The sequence below is a fragment of the Oncorhynchus tshawytscha genome, linkage group LG20 (assembly GCF_018296145.1).
Source record: "Oncorhynchus tshawytscha isolate Ot180627B linkage group LG20, Otsh_v2.0, whole genome shotgun sequence".
Classification (NCBI taxonomy): domain Eukaryota; kingdom Metazoa; phylum Chordata; class Actinopteri; order Salmoniformes; family Salmonidae; genus Oncorhynchus; species Oncorhynchus tshawytscha.
Window position 1 is genome coordinate 12,366,298 of NC_056448.1, and position 14,250 is coordinate 12,380,547.

At 46.3% G+C, this 14,250-nt stretch overlaps 1 protein-coding gene across 7 annotated transcripts in view; it reads right to left on the reverse strand.

Moving 5' to 3' along the window:
• The window catches only part of cplane1 (ciliogenesis and planar polarity effector 1), a 31,464-nt gene extending 17,307 nt beyond the window's left edge, over positions 1–14,157 (reverse strand). For 4 of the 7 annotated variants that reach the window (XM_024380770.2, XM_024380769.2, XM_024380768.2 and 1 more), the window contains exons 1-19: positions 14,006–14,157; positions 13,518–13,714; positions 13,221–13,356; positions 12,799–12,918; positions 12,470–12,702; positions 12,243–12,343; positions 11,817–12,077; positions 11,548–11,730; positions 8,019–8,271; positions 7,654–7,836; positions 6,299–7,050; positions 5,979–6,169; positions 5,777–5,857; positions 5,534–5,698; positions 5,167–5,334; positions 4,825–5,056; positions 4,553–4,692; positions 4,195–4,412; positions 148–312 (exon numbers count right to left, since the gene is read on the reverse strand). In XM_024380770.2, coding sequence (XP_024236538.1) covers positions 148–312; positions 4,195–4,412; positions 4,553–4,692; positions 4,825–5,056; positions 5,167–5,334; positions 5,534–5,698; positions 5,777–5,857; positions 5,979–6,169; positions 6,299–7,050; positions 7,654–7,836; positions 8,019–8,271; positions 11,548–11,730; positions 11,817–12,077; positions 12,243–12,343; positions 12,470–12,702; positions 12,799–12,918; positions 13,221–13,356; positions 13,518–13,598 — 3,663 coding nt within the window. In that variant the 5' untranslated portion in view covers positions 13,599–13,714; positions 14,006–14,157. The remainder of the gene's footprint in view (positions 1–147; positions 313–4,194; positions 4,413–4,552; positions 4,693–4,824; positions 5,057–5,166; positions 5,335–5,533; positions 5,699–5,776; positions 5,858–5,978; positions 6,170–6,298; positions 7,051–7,653; positions 7,837–8,018; positions 8,272–11,547; positions 11,731–11,816; positions 12,078–12,242; positions 12,344–12,469; positions 12,703–12,798; positions 12,919–13,220; positions 13,357–13,517; positions 13,715–14,005) is intronic. The other 3 variants (XM_024380766.2, XM_024380767.2, XM_042302196.1) reach the window with 3 other exon arrangements.
• Between the last annotated feature and the right edge of the window lie 93 nt (positions 14,158–14,250).

Sequence of the window (14,250 nt, forward strand, 5' to 3'; positions counted from 1 at the left end):
GAGACAGGGGTAAGAAGAGGATGGCAGGGGGAAGAGGGCTGGAGACAGGGGGAAGAAGAGGATGGCAGGGGGGAAGAGGGCTGGAGACAGGGGTAAGAACGGGATAGGAGGGTTCAGTAACTTGTGTAGGAGAAATGGAGGAAATACCTTATCTAGGCGATGTCGGGAGCGTCGCAGGTGGCTGATGTACCACTGGGCAGCTGGACGGGAGCAGCGGGCAGACCTCAGGAGCAGCAGCACCCTCTGGAGGACCCCTGACACCCTGTGACGGGACGCCCCCTCCAACAGCTGCCCAAATCCTCCTGACGGATCCTAAGTAACAATGACATAAATCAGACTCTCGGGGGACAATCAAGGTGGAACAACATGGTTGTGGAACGGAATTGCAGAATCTAAGGACAAGGTGAGGGAAATGATCTCTGAGTAATTGAAGACCACAGGAAGATTAGGTGGGGCGCGCCCACAGGACTGGAAAACCCACCACCGGCCCAGGTGATAGGCCCAGGCTGATGTTGGTCAAGTTCCCGAGGTTCAAGGACAAGGTAGCTGTTCTGGAAAGAGCCAAGAACTTGAGAGAAACGTATATCTTCCTCAACGAGGACTATCCTGAAGCTGTTCCCCAGAAGAGGAAAGAACTGATCCCAGCCATGAAAATTACCAGAGCGTGTGGGGACATTGCTTACATCCCCTATGACAGGCTCATTGTCCACCCTCCCTCCCACAAGCCTGGAGGGGGTGAGAGAGCCAAACCTATGGGTTCGTAGCTTCAACCACGCAGCACACACACATGCACACAAATTGATAAATGGACTGCTAAATGTTATTTTTTTTTATTTTTTTTTATCTTGCTTTGTTTGCTCTTTTCAGTATTATGTCTACCTCTGATAAGCTACCCAGGAAAGGGCTGAAAATATCCCATATTATATATGCAGCCTTAGAAAGGTTCATGAAATCAATAACTTGCTAACATCAGAGAACACTCATATATTAGCCATTTGAGACTCATTTAGATAATTCCTTTGATGATACAGCAGTAGCAATACAAGGATATAACATATATAGAAGAGAGAAATGCTTATGGGGGAGGTGTTGCTGTATATATAGATATATATTTATACAGTGGGGCAAAAAAGTATTTAGTCAGCCACCAATTGTGCAAGTTCTCCCACTTAAAAAGATGAGAGAGGCCTGTAATTTTCATCATAGGTATATATATATATATATATATATATATATATATATATATATATATATATATATATATATATATATATATATATATATCAGAGTCATATCCCTGTAATGCTTAGAGAAGATCTTATGTCAAGTGTTAATGAAGTGTTGTGGTTGCAGGTTCACCTGGCACATCTAAAGCCTTTTCTTTTAGGGTGTTGCTATCAGACACCAAGTGCTAACAGTCTGTATCTAAATAATATGTGTGAAATCCTTGATAGTGCTTGATAGTGTATGTGATGTAAACAGAGAGGTCTACTTTCTTGGGGACCTGAATATTGACTGTTTTTCATCAAGCTGTCCTTTCAAGAGAAGGCTTCTTACTGTAACCGGTGCCTGTAATCTGGTTCAGGTTATTAATAAACCTACCAGGGTGTTTACAAACATACCGGAACAAGATCATCCACATGTATCGATCACATTTGTACTAATACTGTAGAACTTTGTTCTAAAGCTGTATCCGTACCCATTGGATGCAGTGATCACAATATAGTGGCTATATCCAGGAAAGACAAAGTTCCAACAGCTGGGCCTATAATAGTGATCATACAAAAGATTTATCTGTGACTCATGTGGATGACATTAAAAATATTTGTTGGTCTGATGTGATTAATGAGGAGCATCAAGATGCTGCACTTGAAGAATTTATGAAATTGCTTCTTCCAATTATTGATAAGCACGCACCTGTTAAGAAACTGACTGTTAGAACTGTTACGGCTCCATGGATGGATGAGGAATTGAAAAACTGTATGGTTGAAAGAGATGGGGCAAAAGGAGTGGCTAATAAGTCTGGCTGCACATCTAACTGGTTGACTTACTGCAAATTGAAAAATTATGTGATAAAACTCAACAAAAAGAAGAAGAAACTGTATTATGAAGCCAAGATCAATGATATAAAGAACGATGGAAAAAACTTTGGAGTACTTTAAATGAAATTATGGGCAGAAAGACAAATTCAACAAGTCTTTCATCGAATCAGTTGGCTTATTCATTACAAAAACATTAGATGTTGCCAATTATTGTAATGATTATTTCATTGGCAAAGTGGGCAAACTTAGGCAGGAAATGCCAACAACGAACAGTGAGCAATTGTATTCATGCATAAAAAAAACTTAGATGGAAAGCTACTGAGAATGATAGCTGACTCTCATATTTTTAATCTGAGCCTAGAGGAGTCTTTGTCCTCAGGCCTGGAGGGAAGACAAAGTAATTCCGCTACCCAAGAGTGGTAAAGCGACCTTTACTGGTTCTAACAGCAGACCTATAGGCTTGCTGCCAGTTCTTAGCAAACTGTTGGAAAGAATTGTGTTTGACCAAATACAATGCTATTTCTCTGTAAACAAATTAAACAACAGACTTTTGGCCTACTTATAGAGAAGGGCACTCAACACGTACTGCACTGACACAAATGACTGATGATTGGTTGAAAGAAATTAAGAAGAAGAAGACTGTGGGAGCTGTACTGTTAGATTTCAGTGCAGCCTTTGATATTATTGACCATAACCTGTTGTTGAAAAAACTTGTGTTATGACTTTTCAACCTCTGCCATATCGTGGATTCAGAGCTATCTATCTAATAGAAGTCAAAGGGTTTTATTGAATGGAAGCTCCTCTAATGTCAAACATGTAAAGTGTGGTGTACCGCAGGGCAGCTCTCTAGGCCCTCTACTATTTTCTATTTTTACCAATGACCTGCCACTGGCATTAAACAAAGCATGTGTGTCCATGTATGCTGATGATTCAATCATGTATGCATCAGCAACCACAGCAAATAAAGTCACTGAAAGTCTGTTTTGGAATGGGTGGCCAGTAATAAACTGGTCCTAAACATCTCTAACACTAAGAGCATTGTATTTGGTACAAATCATTCCCTAAGTTCTAGACCTCAGCTGAATCTGGTAATGAATGGTGTGGCTGTTGAACAAGTTGAGGAGACTAAATGACTTGGCGTTACCTTAGATTGTAAACTGTCATGGTCAAAACATATAGATTCAATGGTTGTAAAGATGGGGAGAGGTCTGTCCGTAATAAAGAGATGCTCTGCTTTTTTGACACCACACTCCACAAAGCAAGTCCTGCAGGCTCTAGTTTTGTCTAATCTTGATTATTGTCCAGTGCTGCAAGGAAAGACCTAGTTAAGCTGCAGCTGGCCCAGAACAGAGCAGCACGTTTTGCTCTTAATTGTAATCAGAGGGCTGATATAAATACTATGCATGCAAGTCTCTCTTGGCTAAGAGTTGAGGAGAGACTGACTGCATCACTTATTTTTATAAGAAACATTAATGTGTTAAATCCCAAGCAGTTTGCATAGTCAACTTACACACAGCTCTGACACACAGACTTATTCCACCAGACATCTATTCACACTCACCAAATCCAAAACAAATTCAACAATGTACGGTATTATATAGAGCCCTTATTGCATGGAACATCCTTCCATCTCATGTTTCTCAAATAAACAGCCAACCTGATTTTTAAAAAACAGATAAAGCAACACCTCACAGCACCTCTACCCTATTTGACCTAGATAGTTTGTGTGTATGAATGTATGTATGTAGTTCTGTCCTTGAGCTGTTCTTGTCTGATGATGTTCTGTATTATATCATTCTGTATTGTTTCATGTTTTGTGTGAACCCCAGGAAGAGTAGCTGCTGCTTTTGCAACAGCTAAATGGGGATCCTAATAACATACCAAATATATAGATAGAATAACACCTAACGGTTCCATTTCTTGATATTTCTATATTTTAAGTTTGGAATAGTGGTGGAACATTGTCTCAGTCCCCCTCACTTCAAATTGGGTGTGGTTGTACTCCTGGGTTCTCCCCAAAGAATGTAAGAGAGGCACAGGAAATGGCAGTTAAACTCTCTGAGTCCAAAGGCTCTGGGCATCCCCCCCCGGCCTTATTCAGCAGCACCATCTTGTTACAACGTTCCCGGGGAAACGCTGTGTTCTGTAGTACCTGTGTGTTGGGTGCAGGCTGGGGGCAGTAGAGTGGCGGCGCAGGCAGGTACAGGCCCATAGGCACCAGAGCAGGAAGGCAGGAGGACAGGTCTTTGGCTGAGTCCAGTAGAGCCCCCAGGGGCTGGGACAACACATCTACCCCAGCCATGACTGATGCCTTCAGGATCTCCTGCACGGAACCCTGCAACAGCTCCACGTCCTCACCTTCCAGACAGTCTGAAAGAGAGAGAGAGAGAGATGAGAATGATAAAGGCGAGGAAAATAGAAAAGTGCATATGAGCGATAGAGACGGAGATGTGGAGGCAAACTGTACTGTAGAATGGAGTAGCAGAGGTCCACCGTCAGGCACAACACACCTGTGAAGCTCTTGTAGCTCTTCTCGTCTCCTTGGGTCTCCTCTGACCCGGCCTTCCTGCCCAGTAGAGACTCCAGCTGACCTTGAAAGAGGCTCACAGGCTCAAGGGCTGCTGGGAGATGTAGTTCTCGCCACCTGAGCCTGAGGTGGCAACAGACAACCATCAGAAACTCACAAAAGCTCATTGACTTAATCATCACAATCCCCATACACGTCTCAGTGGTGAATTGATGAGCTGGCAGCTCTAACATGTACAGACAAACACACACTGACCCGGTGAAGTCGCAATGCTCTGTGGAGTAGGTGGTGTAGGCCAGGCCCAGGGAGACTGCAGTCTTCCAGTCCCCCAGACGATGAGCCAGCCAGGTGGCCTCAGGCAGCAGCCCCCCCTGTAGCAGCAGGTCCAGGGCATAGCCCACCGTCCACACCTCTGACAGCTGCTGACCCCGCACCGCCCCCGCCACACCCTCCTGGCACAGGGGCACCAGGCGCCCTACACCTGGGGCTGGAGAGAGTGGACACACAGACATAGGAATAAACACACTGTCCAACACACTGGCCTGTATGGACCAATAATGTGTGTGTGTGTATGTGTTTTGATGGAGAAGTTTTTACCATGGGGGAGGTGTAAGGGAGGCAGTACATCCACACTGTGAGGGGGCAGGATGAGAAGGGGTTGATTGGTGAAATATGAGGCCATGAACCTTCCCAGAGTCTGAATTACAGCACAGGCTGCCTCCCTGTGGACCTCTCCAGGCAGCCAGGAGCCAGGAAGAGCCTCCTCTACAACCAACAGATACATAAAGTCAATGTCAACAAGCAACAATACATGACTTTTAAAACTGATACAGATACAGTCTCTTGCCATGACATCGAGCCAATTTTTATGAGTTCTGCACTTTAGTGCTATGTAAAGCCAAAAGTATAATTTTGGGGGTTAATCTCTTACAATGAACCTGGATTGACCAAGATCCATACACACCAGCGTTGTGGGCACTATCGTCCCCATGTGGTCCAGCCTGATGGAGTAGCAGACGGGCCATGTGGTCCCCCAGCCCCTGGGCCTCTTTCAGACGGTACTGGAACAGCAGTCCATACAGCAGGGACAGCAACAGACGTGTCTCCAAGAACGCACTCCGAGGCCCATCTGGGGAACAGGAGGTGACACCTTTAGATTCAAACTGTCCCCCAAAACCACACATATCAACTAAACTATCCTTCTCACCTCTCTCTCTCTCTGCCCACAGCTCAGCTCTCCAAGTCTGAGCACTCTCTGAGTAGGAACCAAACAGGAAGTGCTGTTCCCCTGGGGACCCAAAAGAAGGTTGCACATTTGAGTCATCACTTATATACAGTACCACTTCAATGTACAGAAACCAGACAACCCCCAAATGTATAGTGCTCACACAGGCTCCCGTTCATCCTACCTGTGTAGCTCAGCAGAGTGGGCCCTTCCTCCAGCCTTTCTCCCATCCCCTGTAGAGCTGTCTGGATCTGGGACAGGATGACAGACACACGGCCCTGCTCCTCCTCCCAGCCCGTACCGCTCCTACGGTACTTCAGCTCCTCCCAGTACTGCAGGGTGTGCCTGTATACTGCACGCCACGCTCCCCGCAATCTGCCGAGTCATAATGTCCGAGGGATATGAGAGAGAGATCAGACTAAAGAGCCAAAAATGACACTACGTTAAAAATCAATCACACGCCCACTCTCATGAATACACACATGCACAAGAGATTGACTCTACCTGCTAGAGGGCCACTGGGGGAGAGGCAGATCCTGTTGTGATGGCCCTCTTCCCTCCTCCTGCAGGAATAGCACACAGTAGACATCTGTGTGGGCACATTTCTGCTGGAGGCTGTAGGTGTGGTCCATACTGTGGGAGGTCAGCTGCAGGAGGAGCAGAGCTGTGGACAGGGTCTGGGAGGAGGGCTCAGAGCTAGCCTGGCCAGTCTGAGAGAGGTCAGGGGGCGAGGAGAGGAGCAGGCCCACTAGCTGTTGAGTTAGCTCCACAACCAAACCCAGGCAACTCCTCCCCCCTGTGTGAGGGGCACCCCAGGGGAGGAAAGAGAGAAGGGTTCTGAGGAGGTGGAGGAGGCGGGAGGAGAAGGGAATGGTGCTGTTCTTTCTCTTTCCCGTGTGGGAACTGGGGATGGAAATTAGACGGAGGAGAGCAGCGAAGCGGACCGCACAGCGGACTGTGTACTTCAGCAGACGCTCTCTCTGCTCCATAACGCCACCTAATGACACACCCAGAGCCCAAGCTGTCAACAAGCTGCCGTGGACCCCCCGGAGCTCAGGAGGGAGGGCTGGGGGACTCCTCTCTGAGTCCGCAGAGCTAGCATCAGGGTCAGGGCGAGAACTGGGGTCAAGATCAGCCAGGGTGTCTGAGAGGGCATGGAGGGTGTCGAACATGGAGGCAAACTCCAGCCGACCGTGGTCCTCCACATGTGAACCAGCGGGCGGTCCTTCAAGATCAGAATCATCCTCAAACAAAGCCTAAGGAAACACACAAATTAACATTTACTATGACAAAGAGAAGAGAACATTGAGTGTGTGTGTGTGTGTGTGTGTGTGTGTGTGTGTGTGTGTGTGTGTGTGTGTGTGTGTGTGTGTGTGTGTGTGTGTGTGTGTGTGTGTGTGTGTGTGTGTGTGTGTGTGTGTGTGTGTGTGTGTGTGTGTGTGTGTGTGTGTGTGTGTGTGTGTGTGTGTGTGTGTGTATGTGTGTGTGTGTGTGTATGTGTGTGTGTGTGTGTGTGTGTGTGTGTGTGTGTGTGTGTGTGTGTGTGTGTGTGTGTGTGTGTGTGTGTGTGTGTGTGTGTGTGTGTGTGTGTGTGTGTGTGTGTGTGTGTGTGTGTGTGTGTGTGTGTGTGTGTGTGTGTGTGTGTGTGTGTGTGTGTGTGTGTGTGTGTGTGTGTGTGTGTGTGTGTGTGTGTGTGTGTGTGTGTGTGTGTGTATGTGTGTGTGTGTGTGTGTGTGTGTGTGTGTGTGTGTGTGTGTGTGTGTGTGTGTGTGTGTGTGTGTGTGTGTGTGTGTGTGTGTGTGTGTGTGTGTGTGTGTGTGTGTGTGTGTGTGTGTGAGAGAATCAGCTGATGAACAGACCTGTACTCTCTGGATCAGCTCCCTGGTGTCCCCCAAGTCTCCCTGGTCCTGCAGGAAGAGGGGCAGGGTGGATGTAGCTGTGGCTGTTGGGGTAGGTACAGGTGTGGGCCTGGCTCTCAGCTCCTGCAGACTGCTACTAGGATTCAGACAGGATATGGACTCCAGCCACGCCCTGGCATGGGGCTGGGAAAAGAGAAGGTAGACAGCAGAAAAAAAGAGCAAACAACAAGAGAAATATACGAGCCCGTTGATCTTAGCTATTGACCGAATTAGTATTGAGCATTTCAGCAACTACACAAGAGCAAAACAATGGAATGCACTGGAGCCAATTACATTCAACTCCCTACCCTCTCCTGACCCCTCACCTGTGTTCGCTCCAGTGCCCGGCTGGCACTCTCCAGGCCCTGGCTGGTGTCGTGCAGCAGAGCCCTGAGGAGGGTGGCGGGGGAGGGCTGCTCAGGGACCCGCAGCACTGTGGCCATGTAGCCATCAGACACAATGAGGTAGGGCAGCCGCGGGTGCCAGGTCACCGAGTAGCGCTGTCTCAGGACATCCCGTACAGACAGGCTGGAGCTGGACAGAGGGTCAACCCCAGCCCCTCCGACAGAGACTGGAGGTCTGAGGAGAGATGAGGGGTGATAGTTAGAGATGATTGGGAAAGTGAGGGGAGAGATTAATATAGGGTGGGAAAAAGCATCACCATTCATGAGTATATTATAGTAGTATATTAACATGCTTTTCAAGGGGACAGGCATGTACAGTGCATTCGGAAAGTATTCAGACCCCTTGACCTTTTCCACATTTTGTGACATTAAAGCCTCACTTGAAAATGTATTAAATTGTTTTTCCCCCTCATCCATCTGCACACAATACCCCATAATGACAAAGCAAAAATGTTTTTTTATTTAAAAAAAACTGAAATATCACATTGACATAAGTATTCAGACCCTTTACTCAGTACTTTGTTGAAGCCCCTTTGGAAGCGATTATAGCCTCAAGTCATTTTGGTTATGACGCTATAAGCTTGGCACACCTGTATTTGGTGAGTTTCTCCCATTCTTCTCTGCAGATCCTCTCAAGCTCTGTCAGGTTGGATCTGGAGCGTCTCTGCACAGCTATTTTCAGGTCTCTCCGGAGAGGTTCGACCAGGTTCAAGTCCGGGCTCTGGCTGGGCAACTCAAGGACATTCGGAGACCTGTCCAGAAGCCACTCCTGCGTTGTCTTGGCGGTGTTCTTAGGGTGGTTGTCCTGTTGGAAGGTAAAGCTTCACCACAATTTGAGGTCCTGAGCGCTCTGGAGCAGGTTTTCATCAAGGATCTCTCTGTGCTTTGCTCCGTTCATCTTTCCCTCGATCCTGACTAGTCTCCCAGTCCCTGCTGCTGAAAAACATCCCCACAGCATGATGCTGCCACCACCACTTCACTGTAAAGGCCTGATGGTGGAGTGCTTCAGAGATGGTTGTTCTTCTGGAAGGTTCTCCCATCTCCACAGAGGAGCTCTGGAGCTCTGCCAGAGTGATCACCTCCCTGACCAAGGCCCTTCTCCCCTGATTGCTCAGTTTGGCCGGACAGTCAGCTCTAGGAAGAGTCTTGGTGGTTCCAAACTTCTTCCATTTATGAATGATGGAGGCCACTGTGTTCTTGGGAACCTTCAATGCTGCAGACATTTTTTGGTACTCTTCCCCAGATCTGTGCCTCGATATAATCCTGTATCGGAGCTCTATGGACAATTCCTTCGACCCTATGGCTTGGTTTTTGCTCTGACATGCACTGTCAACTGTGGGACATTATATAGACAGGTGTGTCTATATACGCCTCCAACTCAATCATCAAGTTTGCGGACGACACAACAGTGGGAGGCTTGATTACCAACAACGACGAGACGGCCTACAGGGAGGAGGTGAGGGCCCTCGGAGTGTGGTGTCAGGAAAATAACCTCACACTCAACGTCAACAAAACTAAGGAGATGATTGTGGACTTCAGGAAACAGCAGAGGGAACACCCCCCCATCCACATCGATGGAACAGTAGTGGAGAGGGTAGCAAGTTTTAAGTTCCTCGGCATACACATCACAGACAAACTGAACTGGTCCACTCACACAGACAGCATCGTGAGGAAGGCGCAGCAGCGCCTCTTCAACCTCAGGAGGCTGAAGAAATTCGGCTTGTCACCAAAAGCACTCACAAACTTCTACAGATGCACAATCGAGAGCATCCTGGCGGGCTGCATCACCGCCTGGTATGGCAACTGCACCGCCCTCAACCGTAAGGCTCTCCAGAGGGTAGTGAGGTCTGCACAACGCATCACCGGGGGCAAACTACCTGCCCTCCAGGACACCTACACCACCCGATGCTAAAGGAAGGCCATAAAGATCATCAAGGACATCAACCACCCGAGCCACTGCCTGTTCACCCCGCTGTCATCCAGAAGGCGAGGTCAGTACAGGTGCATCAAAGCTGGGACCGAGAGACTGAAAAACAGCTTCTATCTCAAGGCCATCAGACTGTTAAACAGCCACCACTAACATTGAGTGGCTACTGCCAACACACTGTCAATGACACTGACTCTACTCCAGCCACTTTAACCATGGGAATTGATGGGAAATGATGTAAATATATCACTAGCCACTTTAAACAATGCTACCTTATATAATGTTACTTACCCTACATTATTCATCTCATATGCATACGTTGATACTGTACTCTATATCATCGACTGCATCCTTATGTAATACATGTATCACTAGCCACTTTAACTATGCCACTTGGTTTACATACTCATCTCATATGTATATACTGTACTCAATATCATCTACTGTATCTTGCCTATGCTGCTCTGTACCATCACTCATTCATATATCCTTATGTACATATTCTTTATCCCCTTACACTGTGTATAAGACAGTAGTTTTTTTGGAATTGTTAGTTAGATTACTTGTTCGTTATTACTGCATTGTCGGAACTAGAAGCACAAGCATTTCGCTACACTCGCATTAACATCTGCTAACCATGTGTATGTGACAAATAAAATTTGATTTGATTTGTGTGCCTTTCCAAATCATGTCCAATCAATTGAATTTACCACAGGTGGACTACAATCAAGTTGTATAAACATCTCAAGGATGATCAATGGAAACAGGATGCACCTGAGCTCAATTTCGAGTCTCATAGCAAAGGGTCTCAATACTTATGTAAATAAGATATCAGTTTATTTTATTATATATTTGCAAACATTTCTAAAAACCCGTTTTCGCTTTGTCATTATAGGGTATTGTGTGTAGATTAATGAGGCTTTTTAAAAAATGTAATGCATTTTAGAATAAGGCTGTAAAGTAACCAAATGTGGAAAAATTCAAGGGGTCTGAATACTTTCCAAATGCACTGTACCAACTATGTAGAAATAATCATCAGAAATGTCAGTGATTTGTTTTGTGTTTCAAGTGCCATCAAGCTAATGAGAAAGTGAATTATGTTTAGGAGATAGTGCAAGTGTGTTGTGTGGAGTATCAAGACCAACACATGTTAACCCCTCAAATACTGACATGAGAAAAAGGACACAATGACCATGTTGAAAGAGGAGAGCGAAGAAATAGAGAAAGAGGATGACTACAGATGAGAGAGAAGAAGAAAGGAAAAAGAAGTGGAGAGACTAATGGATCAAAACAGATATAAAATAATCTAGAGTGTGTTCAAAATCAGTTTGACATTCAATGGCTATAGATGGACTGATTGATGAAGAGAGTATCACACTGATGGTATATTTCCTGTTGGGGAACTTATGGAACACTTGAACAAATCCAAATTGGTCAGGGTGGCTACAATATGTAGGATTATCAAAACTGACCCTTCCATTTGAAATGGGTTGCTTATATTAATGGAATCATTCTCATGTTTACCTGTAAGTGACTAGCGGATGCAGGGGCAGGAAGTGAGCAGGGCCAAAGTCCACACTGCACCCTGAGGTAGACAGAGAGAGCAGCCCCCCCAGACGAGCCAGCATGAGGAAGGAGCCCCTCTTCAGCACACAGGCCAGGTAGAGCCCTCCCGCAGCCCAGCTCACACTGCCCACCCAGTACGACCTGCAAGATACAAGGGTGTCATCTTTATCATCTAAAACGCAAACAGTGTCTACAGTACATACTCCCTGTTATAGTCGTGTACCTACCTCACGTATTTAGAAGGAATGACGAGTTTCTTGCTGCCACATCCCCCCAGTCCACTGGAGACAATCACAAAGTTCTGAGTGCTGACAAAGAGAACCTGCGTTGCCCTTGGGTCTCTTTGGTTCAGGACTACAGCTAACAGCAGGCCATCAGGGGAGAAGGCTGGCACCAGTGACCCCCTGGACCTCACCGGACGACAGGGTGGTGTGAGGCAGGACATGGGGTATGTCTTAGTGACCCAGCGTACACTGTACCCCACAGGACTGACGGAAAAACATACATCCCAATCAAAGATGTTCCAGATGAGCAACGTGAGAACAAAGATCTTTGATTGTATTATGACAATAAAAAGGTATATAGAGGAGTGCAAATGCTCGAGCGGCAGTATTGACCCCATGACCCTGAGAAGTTGTTCCCAGTCCACTCACCTGCTCCTCTGACCCTCCTCCCATTGGATCTTTAGGAAAGTGACACTTAGCTCCACGTCCGAGGTGAAAACAAAAGCTGACAAGCAGATATCACCAACTGCCTGGCAGTAAAACAAGGAAAAGACCAGAAGAAATGATAAGGGCATGACAAACGTTCCCTAGGGAAACTAGTCAGACTTTTCCAACTGGATCATGTCTATCCCTGTGGACAGAGTAGTCCTTCTCACCTCCCCTCTGACAAAGATGCTGTGTTGAGATGCCTCCTTGTCCTTTGGGGATGGCAGAGCAGTGTTTCCAGGGTGCTGTATCTGTGCCCAGCGTCCTCTAGCAGTACCATCCCGTACCCCTGCCAGGTCACGCACGTCCACACACTCCCACAGGAACACCTGCCCTGTCACAGTCAACAGCAGCACCCGCATCCCATCCCCTGAAACTACCAGAGACAGGCACACGCCAGACCCTGTGTACATACCCACACATACGCAGTAAGTACATGGAGCTGTGTTGGCAAGCTTGAACATGGCTTATTGTAACAATGGCTTGAGCACATACAGACCTTGTGCTGCAGTGACGAGCTGAGCTTCTGTCGGGACTGCTGCCACGGTCTTCAAGAAGTCTTTGTCCCTGCTCCATAGAAACATCTCTCCTGAGACCAGCAATCCGGCAAGCCACACACCTACAAACAGAAATGAATCATGGGAATTTATTTATTTCACCTTTATTTAACCAACAAGTTCTCATTTACAACTGCGACCTGGCCAAGATGGAGCAAAGCAGTGCGACACAAACAACACAGAGTTACACGTGGGATAAACAAACGTACAGTCAATAACAGTGTGTGCAAATGTAGTAAGATTTGGGAGGTAAGGCAATAAATAGGCCATAGTGGCAAAATAATTACAATTTAGCAATGAGGATTACTGCCGTGTTTCTATGGAATCAAATGGTTTTGAAATGTAAAGGCCACTGAAAGTGTACCGTTCTGGGATGCGGCCATGGTTACCACCCTGGGGAGCAGGGGCTGCAGCTTGGGGGTCTTCTTCTTGGTGTGTCCAGACACCATGTTGATCTCACTGATCCGCTTGTCATCCAGCAGGAAAACAGACTCCTTCTCCTGGACATATCAACCGTTTGATACAGTCACAAACTGCACAGATACTACCGTTTTCTATACTAGTCCATTTCATGTTCAAGCTGTGCAATCAAATGATTTGCATTATCTAGTGATGGATGTCAATATCTCTGTGTGGATGATTGACAGTTCAGTGTCCTCACCAATCCGAGCCAACAGAACCGTGGCCATGGTTTCTTTCGTTTGATGCTCGATGACAACACAACCTCCAGCTTCAGCTCCATCTTTAATCGATAACGTTAGCGTACTCCCTTGATAGGTATTGATGGGGAAATCATCATGCATCATCTTCAAGCATCTCAGGTCGAGTTGATGTTCTGTAATGGTATGGACTTGCTAGCTAAACGAAATGCCGAGAAGCTATCACAGGTCAGATATCACACAAGTCAAATGGTAATAAAGTGATTTAGCTGGTAGCTAGCTAGCATGTATGCTACTTTGGCGTCAACAAACAACAAGGAAGTGTTGGCTGGCTGGCTAGCTAACGTTAGCTAGCTAATGCTAACACCGACCCAAAATATTTTTCAGTTAATCTAAACTGTAATCTCTAATGTCATTCAAATATTATTCTTGTTTACAATTACTGCAATAGTTCGACCTACAAAAATAATGAAAAATGTAATTTTAATACCATCAATTCGAAGAATTTCAAATTTCCCTCCGCTTTCTGTGTGGGGAGAGACATCCCCATGATCCTGACTCCTCCTGAGTAAAGCCACGGCGTTGCCTTGGAGCTAGGCAAAGCCAGATTTTTTTTTGTTTTTTTTTGTGCCAAATGAAAATAGCTAGCCATCTACTGACATCCTGTGGCAAATATGGGTACTACGGCTGTAAAGCTGTGTTTGGATAGGTAGCGTTTATTATTTCCGTATTTTT